Source organism: Podarcis erhardii (assembly GCF_964252035.2).
Source record: "Podarcis erhardii genome assembly, chromosome: 8".
Taxonomy (NCBI): Eukaryota; Metazoa; Chordata; class Lepidosauria; order Squamata; family Lacertidae; genus Podarcis; species Podarcis erhardii.
The window spans coordinates 81,941,780-81,968,937 of NC_138499.1; the positions used below are offsets into that span (position 1 = coordinate 81,941,780).

The window sequence follows — 27,158 nt, forward strand, 5'->3', positions numbered from 1 at the left end:
TGTTTATCTCTACCGAGAAGGCCCTCTGCCTGGTTCCCTGTAGCTTTACTTCTCGCAATGAGGGAACCGACAGAAGGCCCTCGGCGCTGGATAGAACGATGGGGGTGGAGACGCTCCTTCAAGTATACTGGGCCGAGGCCATTTAGGGCTTTTAAAGGTCAACACCTACACTTTGAATTGTGCTCAGAAACGTACTGGGAGCCAATGTAGGTCTTTCAAGACCGGTGTTATGTGGTCTTGGCGGCCGCCCCAAGTCACCAGTCTAGCTGCCGCAGTGTAGGCTACTTTGCACAGATGGACAACTTATTGGGTATCTTAAGGCATAAAGCTCTTTAGGAACATTGAGATTTCATTTGGCTGTCCTTGGCTGAGAGCTAAATGCAGCCTTCACAACTTGTGCCCTCCATCCTGGGCTGATGGGAGTTGCAGTTCAAAATATTTGGTGGGCCCCATGTTGGGGAAGCCTGCTAAATGGAACTGTCAGGTTCATAGGCAGTATACCTCTGAATGGCAGGTGGCCGAGACAAATAGTTGGGGAAGGTAGTTTCTGCTTCCGTGTCCTGCATGCGTATATCCTAGAGGCATCTGGCTTGATATTTTTAGAAACAGGATATGGCCTGGATGGACCTTTGATATGATCTAGCAAGGGGGTTCATACATTCCTACAACCATTTTTGGCAAGGGATATCTGTCTATGAAGTGGACTTCTTTAGAATGAGACAAGCTGGCGAACGAGCCTTGAAATGGAACGAGAGATGTGAATCGCCCAGTTCAAATAGACATGAATGAAAACAGCTCCAGCGTACTCTAGGCGACCTTAATAAGGAAATCAAACTATTTGTGCTCCAATTACGGAGGGTGACTTTACATAATCAAAGACCCATGTGGGTTTGTTTCCATTATCTGGATGCCATATTTGTCTTTGATTACTGGTAATAGATCCCACGTGGATTGCTAGTTCACAATAAACAGTGGAAGCCGCAACTTGGCAGGATTCCTATATCACGGTGTCTGCCTAGCAGCCATTTCCTTCAACCTCCCCGCCTCTTGATCACTTAGTACAGTTGTATCTCGGGTTACATACGCTTCAGGTTACAGACTCCGCTAACCCAGAAATAGTGCTTCAGGTTAAGAACTTTGCTTCAGGATGAGAACAGAAATCGTGCTCCAGCGGCGCAGCAGCAGCGGGAGACCCCATTAGCTAAAGTGGTGCTTCAGGTTAAGAACAGTTTCAGGTTAAGAACAGTCCTCCAGAACGAATTAAGTACTTAACCTGAGGTACCACTGTACTCTTATTCCCTACCCTCAAACCCCACAGCATATAGCTTCTCCTGACTCCAAGGTTTGTGGATTTTGTTCAGTCCCTTCTGTATGATTTCCCCCTTCTTGTGTCTTTTCCTTGCCCCATTTTCTGCAAAACACTTGCTCCTTCCTTTAGGTCAAGGGCAGCCCATCTTGTTTTTGCCACCTGAGGCAAAACCAGAAGGTTGCCTCCACCCCACCCCCGCAGCCTTGCTTAAACAGGGTCATGTGGCTGTGGTTGTTTCCGGAGAGATCCCATGGAATGCAAAACAAGGCAGACAAATATGTGATGTTTTATATATTTCCTGCGTGAAAGAACATTTATGATTCAACGGAGATTGCGCATTTCATGGTAGCTTGGAGATTTATATGGCAAAGGCACACATGCTCAAACTGATACAGCTTCAAAGACAAGACAGTTGAACTGCATCAGTCAGTAAATCTTAAAACATTGAAGACCCAGAAGTCCAAAGGTGTCAGTAACATGTTTGCCTTATTACAGCACATTTTACATTATGAGTCGTTTGGATTTTATTTATCAGTAGAGTCTATCGTATTATAGGAGGACGTTTCAAGTACAGTGGTACCTCAGGTTAAGTACTTAATTCGTTCCAGAGGTCCGTTCTTAACCTGAAACTGTTCTTAACCTGAAGCACCACTTTAGCTAATGGCCCCCCCCCCCCCGCTGCTGCCGCATCGCCGGAGCACGATTTCTGTTCTCATCCTGAAGCAAAGTTCTTAACCTGAGGTACTATTTCTGGGTTGGCGGAGTCTGTAACCTGAAGCATATGTAACCCAAAGTACCACTGTATTACCTTAATCTATCAAATGCTTTCAGGTGTCAGAGATATGCGATCTATCTCAGATGAGTTAATTTACAGAGTTAAGCTGGTCTAACAGTTATCCTCTCTCCACAGAACTAGGAAACTAGTTCTGGGAGAGGGCTGGGGTTCTGTAATACAGGATTAAGGCTTCATCAAACTACAGTTCTCAGGGTGCTGGGCTGGAGAGCCACAACAGTTAATCTGTACTAAAAAACTGTGTAGGTTGGTAGTGTAGATATATCTGAAGCCTGCAAACAGATAATAGAGTTCAGCCATAATGTTTAATTCCACCCGAATTTTACAGAAAAGCTGTCCAAATACCTCGTCATTAGATAAGGAGGTAAGCTAAGCTCTTTGACTGGCTATCCACCAAGAGTGTTTTCGTTTTCTTTCCTTAGGATCTGAAAGACGAAAAGAAAAAGGCCAAGATGGCAGCGGCAAGGGCTATTCTCGAGAAATGTACCATGATGCTTCTCACTGCTTCCAAGGTAACTCGTTTACTCATGTGACATTAGCAGAGCAAAGACTTTGGGAGCCTCTTTGCTGCAGCAGTACAAGGAGAAGAAATTCATAGAATCATAGAATCATAGAATCATAGTGTTGGAAGAGACCACAAGGGCCATCGAGTCCAACCCCCTGCCAAGCAGGAAACACCATCAGAGCACTCCTGACATATGGTTGTCAAGCCTCTGCTTAAAGACCTCCAAAGAAGGAGACTCCACCACACTCCTTGGCAGCAAATTCCACTGTCGAACAGCTCTTACTGTCAGGAAGTTCTTCCTAATGTTTAGGTGGAATCTTCTTTCTTGTAGTTTGGAACCATTGCTCCGTGTCCGCTTCTCTGGAGCAGCAGAAAACAACCTTTCTCCCTCCTCTATGTGACATCCTTTTATATATTTGAACATGGCTATCATATCACCCCTTAACCTCCTCTTCTCCAGGCTAAACATGCCCAGCTCCCTTACCCGTTCCTCATAAGGCATCGTTTCCAGGCCTTTGACCATTTTGGTTGCCCTCCTCTGGACACGTTCCAGTTTGTCCGTGTCCTTCTTGAACTGTGGTGCCCAGAACTGGACACAGTACTCCAGGTGAGGTCTGACCAGAGCAGAATACAGTGGCACTATTACTTCCCTTGATCTAGATGCAATACTCCTATTGATGCAGCCCAGAATTGCATTGGCTTTTTTAGCTGCCGCGTCACACTGTTGGCTCATGTCAATTGACTGAATTTGACTGAAGTAAAATTGACTGAAATTGACTGAAGTAGCAACAGCCAATGCATAGTAAGGCTAGAGGGCTTTCCAAAAGGCAGTGTTGACAAATGCAATGGCTGACTAATTGGTGGGATTGATAAGCAGCCTTGGCTGTTTTGCTTGAGGGAAGGAGTCAGAGCATAGAGAGATTCTTCCTTCAGCAGAAGCTGATTTAGGGCGGTGCCTCTGGTTCCCCTGTACCGGGAGCTGAGCCAGGGCGGGGGGGGCAGGGTGCCACAAATCTTGAAGGTGTAGTGTACGCACAGAATTGGAGGCAAGAGGCTGGAAGGCGCAGAATTTTGGCCTTGCACAGGGCGTTGCTGAAATTTGAAAGGCTGCCCCTGCTTGCAGACTGCACACCTGGATAATACCTGAAGGAGCGTCTCCACCCCCATTGTTCTGCCTGGATGCTGAGGTCCAGCGCCAAGGGCTTTCTGGCGGTTCCCTCATTGCGAGAAGCAAAGCTACAGGGAACCAGGCAGAGGGCCTTCTCGGTAGTGGCACCCGCCCTGTGGAACGCCCTCCCATCAGATGTCAAAGCGATAAACAACTACCTGACATTCAGAAGACATCTTAAGGCAGCCCTTAAGTTCAGGGAAGTTTTTAATGTGTGACATTTTAGTGTATTTTTGGTCTCTGTGGAAGCCACCCAGAGTGACTGGGGAAACACAGCCAGATGGACGGGGTACAAATAATAAATTATTACTATTATTATTATTATTATTATTATTATTATTATTATTATTATTTTCAACCTTTATTTCCAAGACCTGTTTAAGACATCCTGACTGTGAATCAGCACGTGTAAACAAAGGAGCCGTGTTCCACAGGATGAGACTAGCTTTGGAGCAGGTAATAGAGATTGTAACGGACTCTCGACCCAGTGGAGAGAATGAACCAGGCCCAGTGAGCATCTATACTGGCATCAAGGAATTCAAGGTAAGGACAAAACAGTGGGGGGTTTTTGTTTCTGTTTTGAGAGTGTGGCTTAAATCCCTAGGTCGAGACACATGAGCAGAAAACCACCTTCTGCATACTTGGATTGATGGGCAATAGAAGTTTCCTTTCCTCCAAGGGAAAACAGGAGGCACTCTTTCATGGAACCACAGTGGTACTAAGGGCCCTTTATATATTAAGGAACTCTGCGTGTAGAAGTAAAATGAATGCTGTTCAGTTTCAAATACCAGATAACTGGCAGTAGGTGCCAGAGTTTTGTCCGCCTTTTGTGCAACAAAATTCAAAAAAATTAACCCAAGAACACTGGTGAGTATTTAAGGTCTCCAACCCTAATCTGCAGGTTTCCATCTGATTGGATTTTATTCTGATCCTGATCTGATTTTAGGATGTATTTTAATTGAGTGCCTGATTTTATGTTAATGTGTTATATATTCGATGTTAGCTGCTCTGAGCCTGGTTTTGGCCCGGGAGGGCGGGGTATAAATAAAAATAAAAATAATTACTACTACTTACTACTATTAGTTTCTGCTGTGAAGGTGTTATAAGTTAATATAAAGACAAATCCAATTTGAGAGGCTTCTGTATAGGGGGAATGAGAGAGAGCATCATGCTATGCTCCTTTAAAATATGACATTGTTGGTGTTAGTCACTGTATGGAGTAGGTGTTGCTGTGGTTTCGCCAATTTCCACCATTCAACCCATTTCCCCCCTCTTTTGGGGGGGGGGGTGGATAGCCATTGCTACTTGTGGAGTGGCACATGGTTCATATGGCAGTGTTATGCACAGCTATTAATGTTGAATGTTGCATGTGCTCTATTAGTGTTGCATTTGGAGTCCAGATATTCTTGGACTCCAGCTCCCATCAGCCATGGCCAGTGGTTAGAAACGATGGAAGTTGTAGCTCAACAACATCTGGATGGCCACAGGTCCGTCCCTGTCCCCCTGTTCTTATTATCCCACTAAACTCTTCCACCCTTTGAAATTCATATCCCCAAGGGGATTGGATGAAATATAGCCATGCATTCCTCATGTGTCACTTGTATTTCTTTTGTATATCATCTTAGAAAAGTGTATTTTCATCCTGCTGCACTGATTAGGGTTGAAGTAAATGAGCCGTGTATATAATTATTATTATTTGCATTTTATCATTCCCCCCTTCCCCCCCCCCAAAAAAGTAATCCAAGGCAACTTACAAAGTAGTACAAAGATGAAAAGCAGTACCCAAAAAAGATTGTGGGGGCACAACGCAACATCCTGATGCCATGCGCATGATATTGCGAGGTGCCGGGGCGGAGACATGGGGGGGGGGAGCAAAGTTCCTCCGTCCCTAGGAGTTAGTGCAGTACAAAGCTACAACAGAATAAAAACCTAAAAACCCATTAACACATATAAATGGCATCCTGCCCAGTAAAGAAAGGTTGATCCAGGTTGGTTCATGTACATGTACCGTATTTTTCGCTCCATAAGACGCACTTTTTTCCTCTTAAAATCCAAAGGGAAATGTCTGTGCGTCTTATGGAGCGAATGTGTGGTCCCTGGAGCGGGGGGGGGGGGGCGGGGGACCTGCAGCCTTTCCGCTGCTCCCCGACCTGCTCTTTGGGGCAGGCGTTGGGGGGAAAGCCCGGCTTCTCCCGCCAGCCCCACAAGCTCCTGAACAGCTCTGGGGTAGCCTGCGAAGCCTCCGCAGGGCAGCGGGGAGCCTTCATCCCGTTGCCCTGGGGAGGCTTCACACGGCTATCCCTGGCTTTTGTGGGAGGTGGGGGAGGAAGGGACAGACCGAGGCTCTCTCACTTCCCCCACCTCCTGCAAAAGCCCCTAAGAGCCGCATATTTTTTTTCTTGAATTCCCGCCCCCCCCCAAAAAGTATGTGTGTCTTATGGTCAGGTGCGCCTTATGGATCGAAAAATACGGTATGTCTAATTACACTGTGGGACCTTAAAGACCAACTAAGTCAGTTCTTGGTATGAGCTTTCGTGTGCATGCACACTTCTTCAGATACACTGAAACAGAAGTTTCCAGACCCTTCTATATAGTGAGAAGGTGGGGAGGGGTATTACTCAGAAGGGTGGTGGGATTGGGTGATTGGCAGATAGCTGTGATGAGCCTGTTGACGACTCTTAACGACTGCAATAAGTCTTACAGGAAAAAGCAAGGGGTGAAAAGGTGAAAAATGGCTTTGTCATGTATAATGAGATAAGAATCCAAGGTCTTTGTTCAGACCAGGTTTCTCCATGGTTTTAAGTTTGGTGATAAGTTGTAATTCAGCAGCTTCAAAGCTTGGTTTGGTGATAAATTGTAATTCAGCAGCTTCAAAAAAAAGTTTGGTGATAAGTTGTAATTCAGCAACTTACAACTTATCACCAAACTTAAAACCATGGAGAAACCTGGTCTGAACAAAGACCTTGGATTCTTATCTCATTATACATGACAAAGCCATTTTTCACCTTTTCACCCCTTGCTTTTTCCTGTAAGACTTATTGCAGTCGTTAAGAGTCGTCAACAGGCTCATCACAGCTATCTGCCAATCACCCAATCCCACCACCCTTCTGAGTAATACCCCTCCCCACCTTCTCACTATATAGAAGGGTCTGGAAACTTCTGTTTCAGTGTATCTGAAGAAGTGTGCATGCACACGAAAGCTCATACCAAGAACTGACTTAGTTGGTCTTTAAGGTGCTACTGGAAGGAATTTGTTTTGTTTTGACTATGGCAGACCAACACGGCTACCTATCTGTAACTACACTGTGGGAGATATGCAAAGATCCTGGATGCCACCTATAGATTCTTTAACAAAAGATCCCAAACATTAGCTTAAGACAGGGATGAAATATATAGATAGATAGATAGATTCTTTATTGTCATTACACAAGTGCAACATTGCACAAGTGCAACGAAATTGGATGCCATCCCTTAAAAACAACAAAAGCAAAACAACAACAACAACCAAACAAACCACATTCCAGCCACACCCACACCCACACCCATCAAACTCCCAGGTCACACTATCGAGTTACTGCATTTAAGAAGGCCACAGCTCTTGGATAGAAACTATTTTTCAGTCTATTTGTCCTTGACTTGATGTTTCTGTATCTCCTGCCAGAAGGCAGTAGTACAAACAGACTGTGTCCCGGGTGAGATGCATCCTGCAGGATATTGTTTGCTTTCCTAAGACAACGGGAACCGTACAGTTCTTCCAAAGATGGGAGGGGATGACCAATAATCCTTTGGGCTGTGGTTATGACCTTCTGGAGCACCTTCCTCTTCCTAGCTGTACAGCTGGAGAACCAGGCACAAATACAGTATGTGAGAATGCTCTCTATGGAGCCTCGGTAGAAGGACACCAGCAGTCTCTCACTCAGATTGTTCTTCTTTAAAAGTCTGAGGAAATAAATTCTCTGCTGGGCCTTCTTCACCAGAGCAGTGGTATTTGCGCTCCAAGTCATGCCCTGATCGATAGTCACTCCCAAAAACCTGAATTCCGCCACCCTCTCCACCCGTTCCCCGTTGATATACAAGGGCTGAATAATTTTGGTATTTAGAGCTTGCAAAGTACGTTGCCCTCATTTTCATGGTAGTTTCGTTTCCTTAAAACAACCTGTAAGCCCAGTCAATGTTTGCCCTCCCACCAGCAATATGGAAATAATAAGAAGCTTAGGGCAGGGGTGGGGAGCCTTGGCCCCACAGGATGTTGTTGGGGTTAACTCCCATGTCTCTGGCCATTGGCTAGGCTGAGTCATGCTAGGAAGAGTTGGAATCCCAAAGCCATGATGGGCCAGTGGCTTCTTCCCCCAGCCCAAGGCAGCAGTAATTTTATATCTGAATTGCAGACTACAGTGGTACCTCGGGTTAAGTACTTAATTTGTTCTGGAGGTCCGTTCTTAACCTGAAACTGTTCTTAACCTGAAGCACCACTTTAGCTAATGGGGCCTCCTGCTGCCGCCGCACAATTTCTGCTCTCATCCTGAAGCAAAGTTCTTAACCCGAGGTCCTATTTCTGGGTTAGCGGAGTCTGTAACCTGAAGCGTATGTAACCTGAAACGTATGTAACCCGAGGTACCACTGTACTTGATTCACAGCTCTTAACCATTATGGTACGCTTGTTAGTCTTCTATGATTTTTTTGAGGTGTCTTCATGGTTCTCCCCACCCTGTTTCACAGAATAAGGTGGAAGGATTGCGGGAGAATCTTTATCTTCTGTCAAAGGAAAATCTTCGGGCAATGCTACGTGTTGTCCTCGAGCACACAGAGGACTTTACTGATTCTGCTTATACTAGCCACGAGAACAGAGAGCGCATCTTGGAACTGTCCAAGCAAGCAAAGATGGAACTGGAGCAGCTGGTGTCAGCGTGGATGTATGCTGTAAGATTTTTTTTCTTTCCCCCCTAGCATTGCTGATTCATTTACGTTTGCTTGAAAAGAAATACACTTCAAGGGCAATTTGCAGAGAACAGCTTATTTGATAACCCTAATAACATCCCATTACAATATTGCAAACATCATAAGTTAATTATAATCCTTGCCGTTGGTTTTTTAAAACTTCGTTTTGTTTAGTTGTGTTTTGCAGTCGTTTACAAACCAGATATAAACACACACTAATAATTGGAGATGCACAGATACACACACACACACAAAACACACACACCTCTCACTGTTGGCTAATATAGAAAAGTACACTTGTATTGGACATATTTATTTCTCCTCTGGAATCTGATTAACCTTTCCATTAACATTGGCTTGGTAGCCCCAACATATGGTTTGGGAGCACCAGATGTTGCAGCATGGCTAATGCTAAACAGATGTGAATCTGGCCCCTTGGATGGAGGCTGGATTAAGATGGTTGGGGGCTTTGGTGCAGTTCCCACAATAGGGCCCCTTTCCCCCAAAAGGTAAACATAGAATAATGTACCACAAAATAAGACTCGTGGTATCTTGAAGACAAACAAATTTTTATCTTCATCTTTATGGTACAAACTTTCATGAGCTAAAAATAAATAAATACTGTGAGCATGTACAGTTTTGCATTTAAATTCACATAACTCATTGTTTTGCTCAATTGGGTCAATATCCAACTCTCGGCCTAACCTGCTTCACCTGTTGTGAAGACACAACAAAAGGTGTAAAATGGCGGCACAATGGGTGCTTGTATCATAGACAACAGATTTTGGTTCCTTTAACCAGAGTGATGGATATTTGTAGTATAAAGGACCATTATTTTTCTGACCACCCACTGCCACCCCCAGTCTTAATCTGGCCTGCTGGTTGTTTGTTTAAATCTGTAAATCCAACTTGTAAAATCATGTTTGAATTGAGCTTACCCCTAGGTTAGTTTGCACAGGGGGTTGATTCCTCATAGGACTGGGAGCGGGGACTGCGGAATGTAGAGCGATCTTTCATTTTATAAATGTTTTTGTTTACTTTTTACTATTTTACCAATGGACTGTGGGCCACACCTCCAGTAAGTACACACGGTCTGTTTCTTCCCCAATCTGTCATTTTACAGAAACCCTGCAGGGTAGGTTTGGATAAGAGAGCAAGTAGCCCAAGGTCAGGGACGCAGGTGGCACTGTGGGTTAAACCACAGAGCCTAGGACTTGCCAATCAGAAGGTCGGCGGTTCGAATCCCTGCGACAGGGTGAGCTACCGTTGCTCGGTCCCAGCTCCTGCCAACCTAGCAGTTCAAAAGCACGTCAAAGTGCAAGTAGATAAATAGGTACCACTCTGGCGGGAAGGTAAACGGCGTAAGGTAAACGGCGTTTCCGTGCACTGCTCTGGTTCACCAAAAGCAGCTTAGTCATGCTGGCCACATGACCCGGAAGCTGTACGTTGGCTCCCTCGGCCAATAAAGCGAGATGAGCGCCGCAACCCCCGAGTCGGTCATGACTGGACCTAATGGTCAGGGGTCCCTTTACCTTTACCTTTAGCCCAAGGTCACTGGTGCACATAATGTCATGGGTTTCCAGGACACTTACCTTTTATGCTGCACTAACGTACACAACAAACAGAAGGGACACGAGTGGTGCTGTGGTCTAAACCACTGAGCCTCTTGGGCTTGCCGATCAGAAGGTCGGTGGTTTGAATCCCCGCAACGGGGTGAGCTCCCATTGCTGTCCCAGTTCCTGCCAACCTAGCAGTTCGAAAGCATGCCAGTGCAAGTAGATAAATTGGTACTGCTACGACGGGAAGGTAAACGGTATTTCAGTGTGCTCTGGTTTCCATCACAATGTCCCATTGTGCCAGAAGCGGTTTAGCCATGCTAGCCACATGACCCAGAAAGCTGTCTGCGGACAAACGTCGGCTCCCTCTGCCTGAAAGCGAGATGAGCGCCGCAACCCCATAGTCGCCTTTGACTGGACTTAACCATCCAGGGTTTTACTTTTTTAAAAAAACACAACCAACAAGTCACATGGTCAGGATTGGCTAACAAATTATTGTCTAACAGAAGCACAGTGGATTGCTCTGTATTTTTAATTCTGTGATAGAGAAGCATGCTGGAAAAAGCAGAACGTATATAGTCGAACCCTCGTATCGTGGAATTGTAGAATTAGAAGAGACCCTGAGGGCTTAGGGAAGTTTTTAATATTTAATGCTGTATTGTTTTTAACACTTGATTGGAAGCCGCCCAGAGTCACTGGGGAAACTCAGCCAGATGGGCAGGGTATAAATACTAAATTATTATTATTATTATTATTATTATTATTATTATTCAGGAATCTCTGTCCCTGCTTACTCCAAATAAAAGTCTCACTCTGTTCAGGGAGCTTAACTTCCAAATTAGTATGCATAGGGCTGCACCTTTTACTTGCAAACCCATGTTTGAATTATTATTATGACGGTGAATTGTTTGAACAACTGAATTGCCTAAAAACCCATCCTGCGGGATTGGGAATTGTTTCTCTCCAGCAAAGTCAGAGGAAAAAGGATGTCACGGAAGACCTGGAAGTAGCGATATTAAAAATGTGTCAATGTATGACCGAGCTTCAGAGAGAAGTAAGTGCAATTCAGTATAATCCGCAGTAGATTTCGGGAGCTACTTGGGCTTTGATATGTATAACTTTCTGAAAAACAAATCCTTGGCTCAGCAGATATATAATCATGTGATGGTAGTTCCAACTAATTGAATCTACCACTTGAGCCTTTTTTTATATTGCAAGATATAAGCAGGTAGCCATGTTGGTCTGCTGTAGTCTAAACAAAATAAAAAAATACTTCCAGTAGCACCTTAGAGACCAGCTAAGTTTGTTATTGGTATGAGCTTTCATGTACATGCACACAAAGAAGTATCTGAAGAAGTGTTCATGTACACAAAAACTCATACGCTGTGGGTTAAACCACAGAGCCTAGGACTTGCCAGTCAGGTCGGCGGTTCGAATCCCTGCGACGGGGTGAGCTCCCGTTGCTCGGTCACTGCTCCTGCCAACCTAGCAGTTCGAAAGCACGTCAAAGTGCAAGTAGATAAATAGGTACCGCTCTGGCGGGAAGGTAAACAGCGTTTCCGTGCGCTGCTCTGGTTCACCATAAGCGGCTTAGTCATGCTGGCCACATGACCCGGAAGCTGTACGCCGGCTCCCTTGGCCTATGGAGCGAGATGAGCGCCGCAACCCCAGAGTCGTCCGTGACTGGACCTAATGGTCGGGGGTCCCTTTACCTTTAAGGTGCTACTGGAAGGATTTTTTAAATTTTATATTGTGAGGTTATCTTGAAGTAATTACCTGCATAGAAGCCTGCTAGCATGACCTGAATACGCACATTGCTAAGTAATATTTTAGAATTCGGACTCGCATGGCTCAGGTTTTATTCTTCTTATGTAGTTTATTTCCCAGTGGATGCTCTGGTGGCGCCTTGGGCTGTGGCATTAATGAACCTAAGTGCCAGTCAGGGAGTTTCTGAGATCCCCAGGTAAGGTGCTCTGAGCCCACTTTAAGAAGGACAGCTAGACGTATGCATGGAAAAATGAGACACATCAGTTTACAGTTAAACACAACTACCAGTAATGGAGGTAAGGTTAGGTTGGAGATGCTTAACTGACCTGGGAGGTGAGTTGCTGCTGCTTACTGGGAGGGATGATGTGGTGGGGAAGGCAGCTCAGCACAAGTGCTCTGGCGGAGCCAACCCATTGTTCCTGTAGTTGTGCGGGCACAGCAATGTCTCCAATTCACTACTGCCTCACCCCTCAGCTTCCGGGTAGCCAGCAACAACTCCGGGAGGTCGGGCAAACATCTCTGCCCCACCACACTCTGTGAGACTGATCGCAATTCTTTAATTCTTTTTTTGTGATGAGGAATTGGAAAAAGAATGATGCATAATGATGGAAGTTTTGTACATCTCGCCCAGTCTTAATTTGCTCTGAATTGTCCACCACAGGCAATCTGGTGTTGTAACCTACTGGTTTCTTTTCCTTCCTTCCTTCCTTCCTTCCTTCCTTCCTTCCTTCCTTCCTTCCTTCCTTCCTTCCTTCTCCTCCTCCCCCAAAAATATATATATCAAAGCTTCACAGTGCAGCAACATCTGTCGCAGCAGACGTGATAAAATACCATTCTGACCACCTTGTTCTGAAAGCTCTGAAGATCTGTGGGACAGAAGGAAACATAGAGGCAGTCGCAGAACACAGCTGTAAGCTCTCTGAACAGAAAGAACAGTTAATTGAAGTAAGTTGGCATCATGTTCATGAACATGTTCAAAAATGTTTTAATATTAAGATTTAAAGCGGTCTTGGGTTTTTGTCGGTTTGGGGCACACCTGTGAAATTTGTGCAGGTTCCGACTCCACATGCATGCCCATGCCCCCACACCCCAGGGCTGGGGCATCAGTTGACTAGGCTGTTAGGCCTTGCAGTACCACAGTTCTCAAGTTTGCCTGTTCTGTGCTTTGCCTGGACTCAGGGATGGGGGAGCACATTAACATAAAGGTAAAGGGACCCCTGACCATTAGGTCCAGTCGTGGCCGACTCTGGGGTTGCGGTGCTCATCTCGCTTTATTGGCCAAGGGAGCCGGTGTACAGCTTCCAGGTCATGTGTGCAGCATGGCTAAGCCGCTTCTGGCGAACCAGAGCAGCGCACGGAAACGCTGTTTACCTTCCCACCAGAGTGGTACCTATTTATCTATTTGCACTTTGACGTGCTTTTGAACTGCTAGGTTGGCAGGAGAAGGGATCAAGCAACGGGAGCTCACTCCGTCGTGGGGATTCGAACCGCCGACTTTCTGATCGGCAAGTCCTAGGCTCAGTGGTTTAACCCACAGCGCCACCCGCGTCCCTTCCCTAACATACGTAGCACAGCATTAAAAAAAAAGTAAGAGGAGCCTTGTATTAGGCCAGTGGTTCTCCCCAACTTTTTTCTTTCGGCCACAGCATTGGCCAGTGGCTCACCTAGTCCACTATTCTGGTCTCACCGTGGCCAAACAGATGCCTTTGGAATGCCGAACAAGCAGACCTTGAGCGCAACAACAAACTCCCCACGTGTGATTCTGAGCAACTGTCACTCAAAAGCATACAGAATCCGACAGCGGGACATGGGTGGCGCTGTGGTCTAAACCACTGAGCTTCTTGGGCTTGCCGATCAGAAGGTCAGCGGTTCAAATCCCTGCGAAAGGGTGAGCTCCCATTGCTCAGTCCCAGCTCCTGCCCACCTAGCAGTTTGAAAGCACATCAAAGTGCAAGAAGTTAAACAGGTACCACTCCGACGGGAAGGTAAACAATGTAGAAAGACCTATATTGGCTCCCAGTACGTTTCCGAGCACAATTCAAAGTGTTGGTGCTGACCTTTAAAGCTGTAAACGGTCTCGGTCCAGTATATCTGAAGGAGCGTCTCCACCCCCATTGTTCTACCCGGACACTGCGGTCCAGCTCCAAGGGCCTTCTGGCGGTTCCCTCACTGCGAGAAGCCAAATTACAGGGAACCAGGCAGAGGGCCTTCTCGGTAGTGGCGCCTTCCCTGTGGAACGCCCTCCCAACAGAGAACAACTACCAGACTTTTAGAAGACTTCTGAAGGCAGCCCTGTTTAGGGAAGCTTTTAATGTTTGATATATTACAGTATTTTAATATTTTTTTGGGAAGCCGTCCAGAGTGGCTGGGGAAGCCCAGCCAGATGGCGGGGTATAAATAATAATAATAATAATAATAATAATAATAATTATTATTATTATTATTATTATTATTATTATTATTATTATTCCGTGCTCTCCGGTTTCCATCACAGTGTTCCGTTGTGCCAGAAGCGGTTTAGTCCTGCTGGCCACATGACCCGGAAAGCTGTCTGTGGACAAATGCCGGCTCCCTCGGCCTGAAAGCGAGATGAGCACCGCAACCCCATAGTTGCCTTTGACTGGACTTAACTGTCCAGGGGTCCTTTACACATTCTGTCAGTGGAGGTAGAACGCACTATGCTGATAGCTGTTGCTGCCTCTTGTAATGCATATCAGAGTTGCAAATCATGTTCTTAGGGTATGTTCCTGGTCCAGATGTGGCTTCCTAGGAGGTACCATCTCTGTTACCACCCTTAGAGTTGAAAGGGGAAATCTCATATGGGGCATCAGACCTTGTAGGTGGGTCACCTTAGTTGCGGAGTGTTTTTTTATATATATGCTGCCCCTCTGCCTTTTTCTACAAAGTGGTACTGTAGTGAAACTAGTTTCTGACCTTAGTGTATTATGGCTCTAGAATCAACACTGTGCAAAATGACTGTGGGGCCACTGCAGCCAAGCTTCCAGTGCTATTGATTTAGGTGGGAGCATTGTAGAATTGTAGAGTTGGGAGGTTCATCATTCTAGAACAACCTGCTGCAATGCAGGAATGCTAAGCATGTTCAGGGGCCAAGCTGGAATCGCATGCTGGATTTCAATGTCAGATGTCTAAGGAGCAGGAGGAGGAGGGAGAGAATTGGAGGAGACAGATAAGATTATCCCTTTGCCTGGCTACCCAGCTGCACATTTGCACCAGCTGAGGCAAAGAAAAAAGGTCTAGGGGACCAGAGTTCAGGAGACAAGTGATGGAGGGGCAGGAAGGTCAATCACTGCTCCTCTCCCCTTAGCTTTTTAGCCGTTCAGCAGAGATCCAGGTTATCATCAGCAGTTTCTGAATTCTAAAAGCTTTCATTTGGCACCAATGTGATTTCTACGTTGTCTTTCCATAACCATCGCATAATTGGTAGGTGGCTTTTCCTGCTTCGTTTCCTAGATATGTCATTTATTGAGGCATGTCTCCGGAACAGAGCCGCTGGAAATTACTTGTCTACATGCAGAAGACACTTTTCACGTGACGGGGCCTCAGGTAGGTGTGATTTTTACCTTGCGGTGTTGAAAGAGATGTTTTCAAGGCAGACCTGTGTTTGCGGTATCTCATTTTGGACACATCCAGCTTTAGAAACAGCACAGCTAGGAGGCATTGAACTGCTGTGCCATAAGCTTTTGGGTGATAACCACTAGCAAGAGCTTAGCCTCTATCGCTGCTGCAGATTATCATTTTTCCTGTATCAAATTGAGGAGTTCTGATGTTACCTTTTAATCAGTCCACCTGCTCATCAGTCATTACACATTCAAGCTGATTTCCTTCATCTAGCAGATCAGATTAAATGGATTTATACAGTGGTACCTCGGGTTACGTACTTAATTCGTTCCGGAGGTCAGTTCTTAACCTGAAACTGTTCTTAACCTGAAGCACCACTTTAGCTAATGGGGCCTCCTGCTGCCGCCACACGATTTCTGTTCTCATTCTGAAGCAAAGTTCTTAACCTGAGGTAATACTTCTGGGTTAGCGGAGTCTGTAACCTGAAGCGTATGTAACCTGAAGCGTATGTAACCCGAGGTACCACTGTATTAATGTGCATCAGTATTACTCCCAGTCTACATGGACTTTACAAAAAGAGACCAATTTAATATCTCTTTTTCTATTTCACTATCTCTTAGTTCCTTTCGTATAGTATGCCATATTTTTAAGCGGCATCCTTTTGCAGCTGTGAACAGATTCTATTCCAGCTCTTGGCACTCCAAACTAGTGATGTTAAATTCTCAAGAATAATCCTTTGAAGAATATTCTCGATTAATGAGAATATTAAAGAATTTTCATTTAAAATAGGAGAATATTCATTTTAATGCATTGAAAATGATATAATTTTAATGCGCTTTAAACCTTTCTAAGGTGATGGCACCAGTAATTGTCATGTTAAGATTTGGTATAACGAAACTCAGTAGCTAAATCATATTTTATTCTTCCATTAGAACATGTACGTGTTATAGGACAAGTCAAAAAATACAATTGGCATGTTAAGGTTTGATACAAGTAAATTCAGTAATAGGCTATCTTGTGCTTCTAATTGCTCTAACACCTAATAACTGTTTTGGTGACTAAAACATAGCTTGATCAACAAAACTATATGCATACATATAAAAAAGAAGCCATTAACATTAAATATATTATCATTATATCATAATATATTTCAGCATGTCAGTCTCTGGTAAATGGCACCTTGTACCATTGAATGGCACTGCAAAAACCAGTTACTGGCACTAAATAAAAATATAGAAATGTCAACTGTTTAAATAAAGGCCACTTCGCATGCTGTTACACATAATTGTATAGGCCTAGGTATTTTAAGTGTATAAAGCATTAAAGCTACTTTCTGTAAAAAATAAAATAAAAAAATCACACTGTATGGCCAAGGCTATAGAATTGCTAAGAATAAGATCACACCAAAATAGAAAAAAGGCTATTACATGTAGCTGAAATACATACGAATTCAAATGTTCATCAAATTAAATGAATAGCATTTTTTAAACTAAAAAAATAAAAATGTTTTCTGTAGCTCACATTTCAGAAGTGCCAATGGTGAATGACACAATGCCCAGTAATGTAACTGGATTAAAAAAATAATAATCATTATTCATTACTTAAGCTGGCAGTATCACAGCTTGACTTACTGTTCACTAGATTTTTTAAACGTGGTTTGTAAAACTGGTTCTTACATTAGAATTTACAGTTTGTGGAGAATATTCTCTGGAGAATATTCTCACCTCACATACTACTCTGAACCTCTGAACACACGAAATCCTTTGCAAAGTATTACACTTTCAGCACTGACCCAATCCCATTTTTATTAATCTAATTTGATTTTGCTGGGGTCAAGTACTGGTGGTATAACCCTTTGGAATGATTTTCTTCAGTGTTATAGTAATTTTGCGGTTAACACCCACAGGGAATTCTCTTCACAGAGAGGAGAAAGAATACATACCCAATCTGTAATGGACCATACTGGAAGGCCAGAATTTAGACTTGCTCTGCACAAATGAGGCTACTTTACACCAATCAGACCATTGGCTCATGCGTCCTGATACTGCTTTCTATCCAAAGCGTTGGCAAGTTGTCCTTGCTGCAAATCCTCTGTGCTAAATTCTATGTGAATTCCATATTAGATAGATTTCATGAACATCTGAGTAGCAAAATTGTTTTGGGACAAAAGGGAATGTTAGTTTTAGGATCATTTTTAGTAACCAGTGTTCCACAGGTGCAGTATAGTTTACGTGGAACAACATCTGGGCTCTCATCTGCAGTACTGCACATCTGTGATGTGATAAAGCTCTTCTTACAGACATTCTACCAATTTCGGTGAACCTTTTTTGCCTTTAATATGAATGTATTATGTAAATTAGTAATAATCTGTGAAATTGTCGTGATTAATTATATTAAGTGGTTTTTCTCAGTTCACTCAATTTAAGAAAGCTGTTTGTTCAGAACAGTTTTGCACAATGTGCTCCCAATGAATGCCCTTAGTGTTTGCAAAGCTTTGCCAGGCAAATGCTACAGCGGCCCTTTTTAAATACAAATGAGAGGCTGTTTATTCTTTGCCTCTGGGGGTGGATGCTGATTAGCAATTTCTGGTTACATGGCAAGATCTGCTTTGTTTCCTTCAGATAATTTCTGCTGCAGAAACCCTGACGTTGCATCCTTCCAGCAAGATTGCAAAAGAAAATCTGGATGTGTTCTGCGAAGCCTGGGAGTCACAGCTGACTGACATGTCCTTGCTCTTAAGAGAAATCAGTGATGTGTTTGAAGGAAGACGAGGTGAGAGAGCTGTTCTTAGATGCAGACAACCTACTGTCCTTAAATACAAGCTACCAACTTACAGCACACGCGTATTCTGAGTACCCTGGCTGTTATGCAAGATTGGTTTGTGCATCTAAGTTGAATCCTTTATAAGGTCAACAAAGGACAACTTGGAGTCACTTAACATTTTACGCAGCTCCATAGGTACCCTCATATTTGCTACGTTGCAAATTGTGAAGCCTGCAGAGCAAATACGCAGCTCCAGAGGCAGCAGATAAATTGACATGGAGGCCCAGTTGGCAGAGCTTCTTGGCGTATGTCCACTGAGTGTTTAGAAACACGTAATTTACTATTGCATTTATTAGCCCAGCAAACTTTGGAGAACCCATGATGCTGTGCTAGTGTGAAGTAGCTAAATAATAACTCTGAATCAGTCTGGTTTCACCTTTTCAGGGAAAGATTGGCTGTGCTAGCACGTAGCGCTAAACCATGGTTTAGTCTTATGAGGACGAGTTGCAGGGAGCCATGGTCTCAACACGCTCCCTGCTCCATTTGTGTGGCTGGAAGGAGCAGCTTAAAAGACTTTCGTATCTGCTTTAGAGCTTTTTATGATGTCCGTACATGGGGAGACTGCATTTAGTTTTAGCTATGGTGATGATGATGATGATGATGATGTTGGTGTTGGTATATAAAATACCAACATAAATATACAAAATGAGAACACAAAATATATAAAAACAGACCAATAACCCCTATCCAAAGTTATAGAGAAATATTTTTGCCTGGCACTGAAAGATATGTAATGGTTAGTGTGAGCAAGCCAGCTCCGAACCCATAGCTTATAAAGCTGACTTGCTTTCACTAAACATAGTTAATAAAATTTACAGTTTGGACAGAAGTGGAAACTTTTGGCCTCCTCCTTGCAGCTTCACCAACAGGGAGTGGGTGGTATGCAAATCTTAGGCTCACTGTAGCTCACATAATTCTAGCCATGGTTTGTTGTTCACGTGCAAACCAGGCTAACGAGTATGATTTTGAGGCTGAGCATTTTGTAAATTCGGGGTTCCTTGAATCTGACAAGGAGCGTCCCATAAGTCTGGTGTGATCATGCTCACAGTTAATGCTTTAAAAGAAGTGAGTTTGAGCTTCGCACCTCAAGGAACCCTATCTCTTTGGATTGGACAACTGAGGAGCCCCTGCTAGTCAGCCTTGGAGCTCCTGCACGTTGCATAGGATTCTGGGGGATGTTCCTGGGTGCATTTTCACTTCTTGGGCCTAGCAGTTGCTCCCTGTTAATTGGGGTTATATTGTATGATGTACCCTGCAGTTTCTCCCAAGGCTGCGTTTTGCAAGGAGGGCTTTTTAAAGTAGCTTGTCCAACACTGAGGAGCCCTGATAAACCTTTGAAAGAGCTCCCGGGTGGTATAGTTTGAAAACCATTATTTTAGAGGGATAAATGTTATACAGTGAGAGTACTTTATAGGTTTTGCTTTTTATGGAGATGCAGCAATAAACTTTCAAGCATTAATTTCAGGAAATGCTTAGTAATACAAAACAATGGAAACATTTTTTTTGCGAGGGGGTTGTAAAGAGACGCCTTTCTTTCTTTCTGTCTGACCTAAACTGTCCAGTGTTCTTGCAAAAGAAACACCCTTTTATTTCTGTACTGTCTGCTCTCATTCTGTTCGCTCCACAATGTAGTGAATGTAGCTATTTGATTTTTAAACTGCTATCCTTTCTGCTTGGATGGGATCTCTCTGATGACTCTACGCAACTTTTGGCCTATTTTCTGTGGTGGGTAAGTCACCTGGTATTTGTATGGCATGTAGAAAAGAAACTGTGAAAGAGCAAATCTCTCTCTTAATGTCTTGCCCGAGGCGTTGTGCAGTGTTAATTTATCAAGAGACTTCTCATTTCTAAGCATAATTTTAATTTTCTTCAGATAAGTTTAATTCCAGCTTTTCAGTTTTATGGAGGGTTTCGCCCACTGAATTGTGCCACACTTCATTTTATAGAAATGTAGCATCTGATGTATTGATTCAGTTGTGTGTTTTATGGAAAACTCAGGGCAAAGAAATTAGGTTTGATATTAGAGCAAAACCCGACATACAATGGTAGCTTTTACTGCAGAGTGCCAAAGGGGAAGTCTGTGTTTAGTCTTTTATCCTCCATAGTTTCCTATTGCATTTCTGCTAGCAGGGCCAAGATCTAGAAGTGTCCTAACCAGTGCTTTTTTCTGGGGGGAGGAATACCGCTAAACATTTTGTGAATCTTTCTACTTTTGTCCATTTACTGCATTTATTTTCCCTGATTAGAACTACAAAATGGTGGTTTTCTTGAGTCAAAATGAGAGTACCCCTAAACATTTTTTAGAAGAAGAAAAAAAAGCACTGGTCCTGACTATCTTGGACTTGTATACCTGTGAAGGTATAGGAACTGTGAAGTGTGGCTGGAAGCAGAAGCCATATGGAAACAGAGTTCACAGCAATGGAGAAGATCCAATTGTAGCTTCTGCTTCAATACTACATCAGCCTTCACCCATAGTGACAAATACAAGTAGGCTTCCTCCTAGGTTGCTGTAGGGCAGGATGCCTTAGCAGTTCTGTAGAAGACGAATTTCAGCAAGCGCAGCTTTTCTGCAGCACTACAGCTGCAGGAAGGGACACGGGTGGCACAGTGGGTTAAACCACAGAGCCTAGGACTTGCTGATCAGAAAGTTGGCGGTTTGAATCCCCGCGATGGGGTGAGCTCCCATTGCTCGGTCCCTGCTGCTGCCAACCTAGCAGTTCGAAAGCACGTCAGAGTGCAAGTAGATAAATAGGTACCACTCCAGCGGGAAGGTAAACGGCGTTTCCGTGCACTGCTCTGGTTCGCCAGAAGCAGCTTAGTCATGCTGGCCACATGACCCAGAAGCTGTACGCCGGCTCCCTTGGCCAGTAAAGCAAGATGAGCGCCGCAACCCCAGAGTCAGTCACGACTGGACCTAATGGTCAGGGGTCCCTTTACCTTTACAGCTGCAGGACAAGCAGTTGCAGCCTGCCAAAATTATTCCCTTTGTGCAAAGAGCTCTTTTCCGAAGCTCCCAGTTAAGTTCTCTACAGCAGAGCTCTCTTGCATCCTTAGCATAATGATTGATCCTGTCCAGGCAGGAGGACAACTTTGATGTCCTGCTTGGAAGTTTGAAAGAAGAACTGTGCATTACCCAATCTGGCGGGCTAGTGCTGCAAAACAGCCATTTGTCACTATGCATGCTTTGCTTGTTAACAATGGGAGAAGTTTCCCCCGATCCTTCTGAAATGGGTATCTATTCCTGTTTGTCCCATGGTGGGTCATTGGATCAAATAGATATTTACAAAAGAGAAAGAAATGGCTTGAGGAATATGAGTGAGTGCTCTTTGGATATGCCATAGTGAACAGGAGATTGTGTTCCTATTTCACCTGTTTTGTCTCATTTCTATTCCTGAAGTATATTTAAAAGAACCAGAAGCACATTCGGGACAAGCTTCTATTTTGTCCTTTTGCTGCCTCGGGTCCATCTGTTGGGATCTAACATTGTAGTTCTGAAACTGTTGGAAGTCACATCAAGAAGACTAATCATAGTCCGCAGAGGCATTGCTAGATATTTAACACCCCTGATGATCCCTGTCTTTTAGGTGGAAGGAACTATTTCCAACTCATAGAATCAGATTTCTGTTGGAATTATTGACTCTTCATCAAATCCAGAGTAGTGTTTTCCCATGTCGAACGCAATGGCTGCAATCCAGAGAGAGAATTGGTCATGTTGAGGTTCCACTGAAATCAGTGGGGAAAGTTAATATATTCATCTTTAAGTTCCATTAATTTCAGTCTGAATCTTAATGGACTGAGGCTCAAAGTGTAAAGGACAAGATGTTGTGTCTCCTAACTCTGCAGTGAGCACACACAAGAAAAATGTGACCGGTCAAATCCTGCTTCCCATAACTATAGGGACTATTTCATACTTAGTAACAAGCACAATTTTTGCTTAAAATTCGAAGCAGGTCTAAGCATTTGTCCCAGCTGACTCAGATGCACATTGCCCTAGAACAGGCATGGCCAGACTTGGCCCTCCAGCTGTTTTGGGACTACAATTCCCAACATCCCTGACCACTGGTCCTGTTAGCTAGGAATGGTGGGAGTTGTAGTCCCAAAACAGCTGGAGGGCCAAGTTTAGCCATGCCTGCCCTAGAAGAAGAGAATATCAGTTTTCTTTCTAAACCCAAAGCACACCTCTCCAGTTTAGGAGTGAGTAATGTCTAAATGCCCTTAAACTTTCCATGTTGGCACAATGTTGTTGCACTTTAAATTATATTGTATGAAATTGCCAATGGAATGTTTGCTATAATTTCATAGCAAACTTAGAAAATATTACATACTATGCATTTATATTTTTTTGTGCATTTATGAAATGGCCTAAATTTTGCCCTCAAGGAGAATGGGGGAGAGGGGTAGAAATCTAAACCAATTTGCAACCTTTTGACTTTTCCTACCGGAGCAAAGTGATTACTTGGCATTCAAGGAAAAATTCAATGCAAAACTTGAACCTGGGCGTGATTTATGCCCTTCCCCTTTGTATTTGCAGGGTAATACAGAGTCATGTGTATGTGTCCCCATTTGGCAACATCCACAAGTTGTCACATGCTTAAAAGAAAATCCACACAACCAATTTATTATGTAAATATTGAGGGAGGAAAATTAACCTGCAGTACTTCCATCTCACAAATTCTACAGGGACCTGGTTCAGCCAATCACAGATTATTGTGAATGAGCTGCATGAGACTTCGTCTTGCTCTTTCCCACTGCCCACATAATTTCCGAGAGATGGAGAGAGAAAGCTTCTGTTCCCACTTTAGGACAAACCACAGTTCTTTGATGTGTATGGGTTGTCAAAGCCAGTTAATGCATACAAACTGCTTTCTAAAACCACAACTGGTCTTGGTTTGTTTTAACTAACTGCGGTTAGACTATAGCACAGCCTCTGAAAGCAACAGGGAACTTTGCTTTTCTCTAAAGTGAAAATGGAATATCTCTCTCCTCTTCTTGCTCCTAGGAAAGGAGGGATTGTATCTGAGGCTCACACAGGCTTGGCCACAGTCATCTTAAAAATGGTTTAGATCCGTGGTCCGCTAGATGATGTTGTAGTCCCACCAGCATGGCCAAAACCCAGTGATGGTTGGAGTTGTTGCTCAACAACATTGCTACCCAACCCTGATATGTTGAATCGAATCGAGCCTGTTAGTTGGCCTGCCGTTTATATATCATGTGGCGGAATTAATAAGTACCACGGGGTAAGGACCTAAATTAGGCTTGCATAGCAAATTTGTCTTGAAAGAATGTAATGAAACACCCTTCCCCTCCCTCCTTATGAATTGTTTGTTTCATGTATTTGTTTATCAGCCAAATTATGTTGTGGCTAGGACCTACAACGTAGCTCTGATTCTTAGTTTAAACTTAGTATGAATAACGTTATCTGGCCTTGTTGGAAGCTGCAGCAAGTCAGCACTAGGAAAAAGCTGGATTCAAACACAGCAGAGGACATAGCACTGCCAAAGTGAAACGCTTTTAAGTCCCATTGACTTCTTAAGGGTGGTTTTCAGCACGTGTCTTAATTTTTCCATTCAGATTAATGGGATTGAATGTGTTTAACCAGGTCAATATGGCTTTTGTCTTGAAAGCAGCAGCTGGCATTAGTTTCCAATTCAGCATATTAAATTGGGTTGTTGTGGCTTGGTGTTTTTTGTTTTTTTAAAAAAGAACAAATTTATGCTCAGTGACAGAACAAAATATTTCACTCTATGGATTTATACAACATAAACTTCCTGGGTGTTCTCTGAATTCTTTTATCACAAAATTGAGCCTGCCTTCGCCATTGCTAGAGAACAACAACAACAACCCAATAGTGGCATTCTAGATAACAGGAGGAAACATCCCTTAATTTCTTTGATAATAATTAAAGTTGCAATTAACACTTCAGTTTGTTCTTGTCAGGAAGATAGCTAGGCTTATATACTAAGTGGACTGAAAGTTTAGCGGGCTAGTCCCCTCCACCTGCCCCTTAATTTACAATCTTTATATTTTTTACGGTAATGTAATTTTTTAAGCTGTCACTTTACAAAGTGGGGGATGTGATGGGAAAGGTATGTTTTTGATGTCTGCGAAGCAAACGCTCTCTGCTTTTTGGTGATGGTTAAAGACTGAAGAGCAATCAAAATGTGCTGGACACTTTCTAATAAACCAAGTGTATTTTTACAACGAACTGCTTGGCTCCAATCTGATTTGTGTTTTCTTTCCTTCGTGGGAGAAGCCGGAGTGCCGTGGGCTCTATTTCAGCAGCGACTCCGCAACTCCCTCGGCTGCCGCCACCCCTGTTGAAATGTTTCAGCTTCCTCCTCTGTCTCAACCACTTCAATCTTTCCACTCTGCTTTCTCTTTGCCAGACATTCTGCCCTTTCCTCATATCATGTTGAGGGACTCTCATCCTTTGATTGACAGTAGCCAGGGGTGAGTGAGGGTACCATGAAGTACTTGGAAGACTGAGCTGGACTGATCTTTGGACTCAGCCACAGTGGCGATGCCTCAGCCACCCCCTTGTTGGAAATAACTCACACAAGGACGCAGATATTAGGTTTATGTTATTGGGCAAATTTTGGCCACAACTTTATTGAATTACAGAATGTGAGCGGTATTGGCTTAGGCATTGATTGGACCCAACTATATTTGAGTCCTGCCCGCTGTGCAGGAAGTCCAGTAAGGGTAAGCCACCGGTAGGGGGAGCCCTGTCGATGCGAACCAACTCCAGCTCCCCCTGGTGTTCCTGTCGGGGTCGTGTCAAGGCCTTAGCCCCCCAGCCGGGCTTCAGACTAGATCAACACGCCCGGATTCCTTTAACGGAATACCCTTAAGCATGAAGGGGCAGGTGATGGCCACACCTCTCCTTCCCTACACAAGGTCAAACAAATGCCTAACCGCATCCCTAACAAAGTTGGGATGATTGCTACAAGGTAGGCAAAAACCAAGTGGCCAGTGCCAATTTACCAAGTGGAAAAATTCCTACCAGGACCCTCGGACGACCAAGGCGACCAACCGAAGTCCATAGCAAGGCCATAGCCTAACCTGAAAAATAGGGAGGGAGGGCGGGTGATTGAGGAAGCGAACCAAAGAGGAAGTCCTCTGGCTCGCTCCTCGGCCCCGGCCACGCTCCCCCGGCCAGCGGATTGGCTGGCTGGGCTCTGACGTGGCCGGGATCCCCCAGGCAATGGGGGACAAAGTCCCCTGCCCCCGGTGGGGAGTGGGTGGCCACGTGGTCCACCGCAACTCCTCCCCACTGGAAAGTGGAGTGGATCTACCACCTAGTAGAGCAACATCTGAATTGCATGGCCTGGGATAGTCTCTCCAGTCTTCTGTACATGGGTTGGTCCAGCAGACCAAATTGCTTGACTTGCTCCATTGCTTGCCCTCCATTCTGTTGCACAGAAGATGATAGATCATGTCACAGATCTTACAGATCCTCTCCGTTTTTGTGGGCATGAATGGGCTTTGTGCAGAGGGCTTGTAGCACATGAGATTATCTGTACTTTGGAAGGGTTGTATGCCAAACCTTCCTCTCTAATAGAGCACCTCCTGGAAAGCATGTCTCAGCCACGTCGGTGGCTAAACTTTTAAGGAGTACAGTCGTACCTTGGTTCTCAAATGGAATCCATTACGGAAGTCCATTCGACGTTCGAAAACAAAAGCGCGGCTTCTGATTGGCTGCGGGAGCTTCCGGCACTCAATCGGAAGCCATGTCAGACGTTCGGCTTCCAAAGAACGTTCGCAAACCGAAACACTTCCTTCCAGGTTCGTGAGCCAAAACGTTCCGAGTCACAAGGCGTTCGAGAACCAAGCTACGACTGTACAGCATTTCTGGATCCCAGTATAACTAGCTATTTTACTAGCATGCTAACACTGATTGTGACTCTCCAGATAATGCCACTCCAAATACTATTTTTTAATCACCTTGGGGTATGGCATGCAGTTGGTTTTGCTAGCAGATCTCTCCATTCTGTGACACTCACAGCAGGTCAGATGTTAATTAGATGTGTGTTTAAACTTTTCTGGTTTGAACGCCAAGCTTTTTTGGGCCACCCAGGTGCCATCACAATCCTCTGAATAATGCTTATGTGGACATACAACCACCTCACCCCTCCTTGAAAACTACTGGTGTAGGGCAGGAAAGACAAATAGCTGAGATGTTATATCAGAAATTACCAGGAGAAAGGCACACTCCCAACTCATTTCTGCACTTGCTTGTGTGATGTAGGCGTTCTTTGCCCCATGAAATAGTTCCCTCCCTCTCCTTGGGCATTCAGAAAGGTATTAAAAGATTTTAGAAAGAATGTCGTTGAAAAGGAAGGGTGCCTACTCAACGTGCCAGGTCTTCAAAGAATCAAATTTAAGCAGTAGCAGAATTCCCCTTTTATATACTGAAAGCCATGGCAGAATCTGTGAAGAGGAATTGTTAGAGGTAGGTGGCTCTTTTCTTTAAAAATATATTTTTTTTAAGCCTAAAGAAATGAAAGACTAAGTCTGAGGTGTGCGTGAAAGCTACATGACAAATTTTAATGTGTTGTTCTTAGGAGAGAAGCGTGTGTACCTGTCACTGCCCAGGCCGGGGGTAAGTTCACTTTGGTGGGGTTGCTGCATTTACCTTTTTTCCCATACACTAAAAATTAATTTGCTCCATTCCACATACCTCCTCCTTATTTGCCACTGTGCTCTAATTTTTAAAAATC

The 27,158-nt window shown here is 44.1% G+C and overlaps 1 protein-coding gene across 5 annotated transcripts in view; it reads left to right on the forward strand.

The window, feature by feature from the left end:
• The window catches only part of CTNNAL1 (catenin alpha like 1), a 79,099-nt gene that overhangs the window by 43,134 nt on the left and 8,807 nt on the right, over nucleotides 1–27,158 (forward strand). For all 5 annotated transcript variants that reach the window (XM_081872685.1, XM_081872686.1, XM_081872682.1 and 2 more), the window contains 8 exons: nucleotides 2,525–2,614; nucleotides 4,148–4,318; nucleotides 8,495–8,695; nucleotides 11,237–11,323; nucleotides 12,823–12,981; nucleotides 15,508–15,600; nucleotides 18,237–18,387; nucleotides 27,003–27,040. In XM_081872685.1, coding sequence (XP_081728811.1) covers nucleotides 2,525–2,614; nucleotides 4,148–4,318; nucleotides 8,495–8,695; nucleotides 11,237–11,323; nucleotides 12,823–12,981; nucleotides 15,508–15,600; nucleotides 18,237–18,387; nucleotides 27,003–27,040 — 990 coding nt within the window. The remainder of the gene's footprint in view (nucleotides 1–2,524; nucleotides 2,615–4,147; nucleotides 4,319–8,494; nucleotides 8,696–11,236; nucleotides 11,324–12,822; nucleotides 12,982–15,507; nucleotides 15,601–18,236; nucleotides 18,388–27,002; nucleotides 27,041–27,158) is intronic.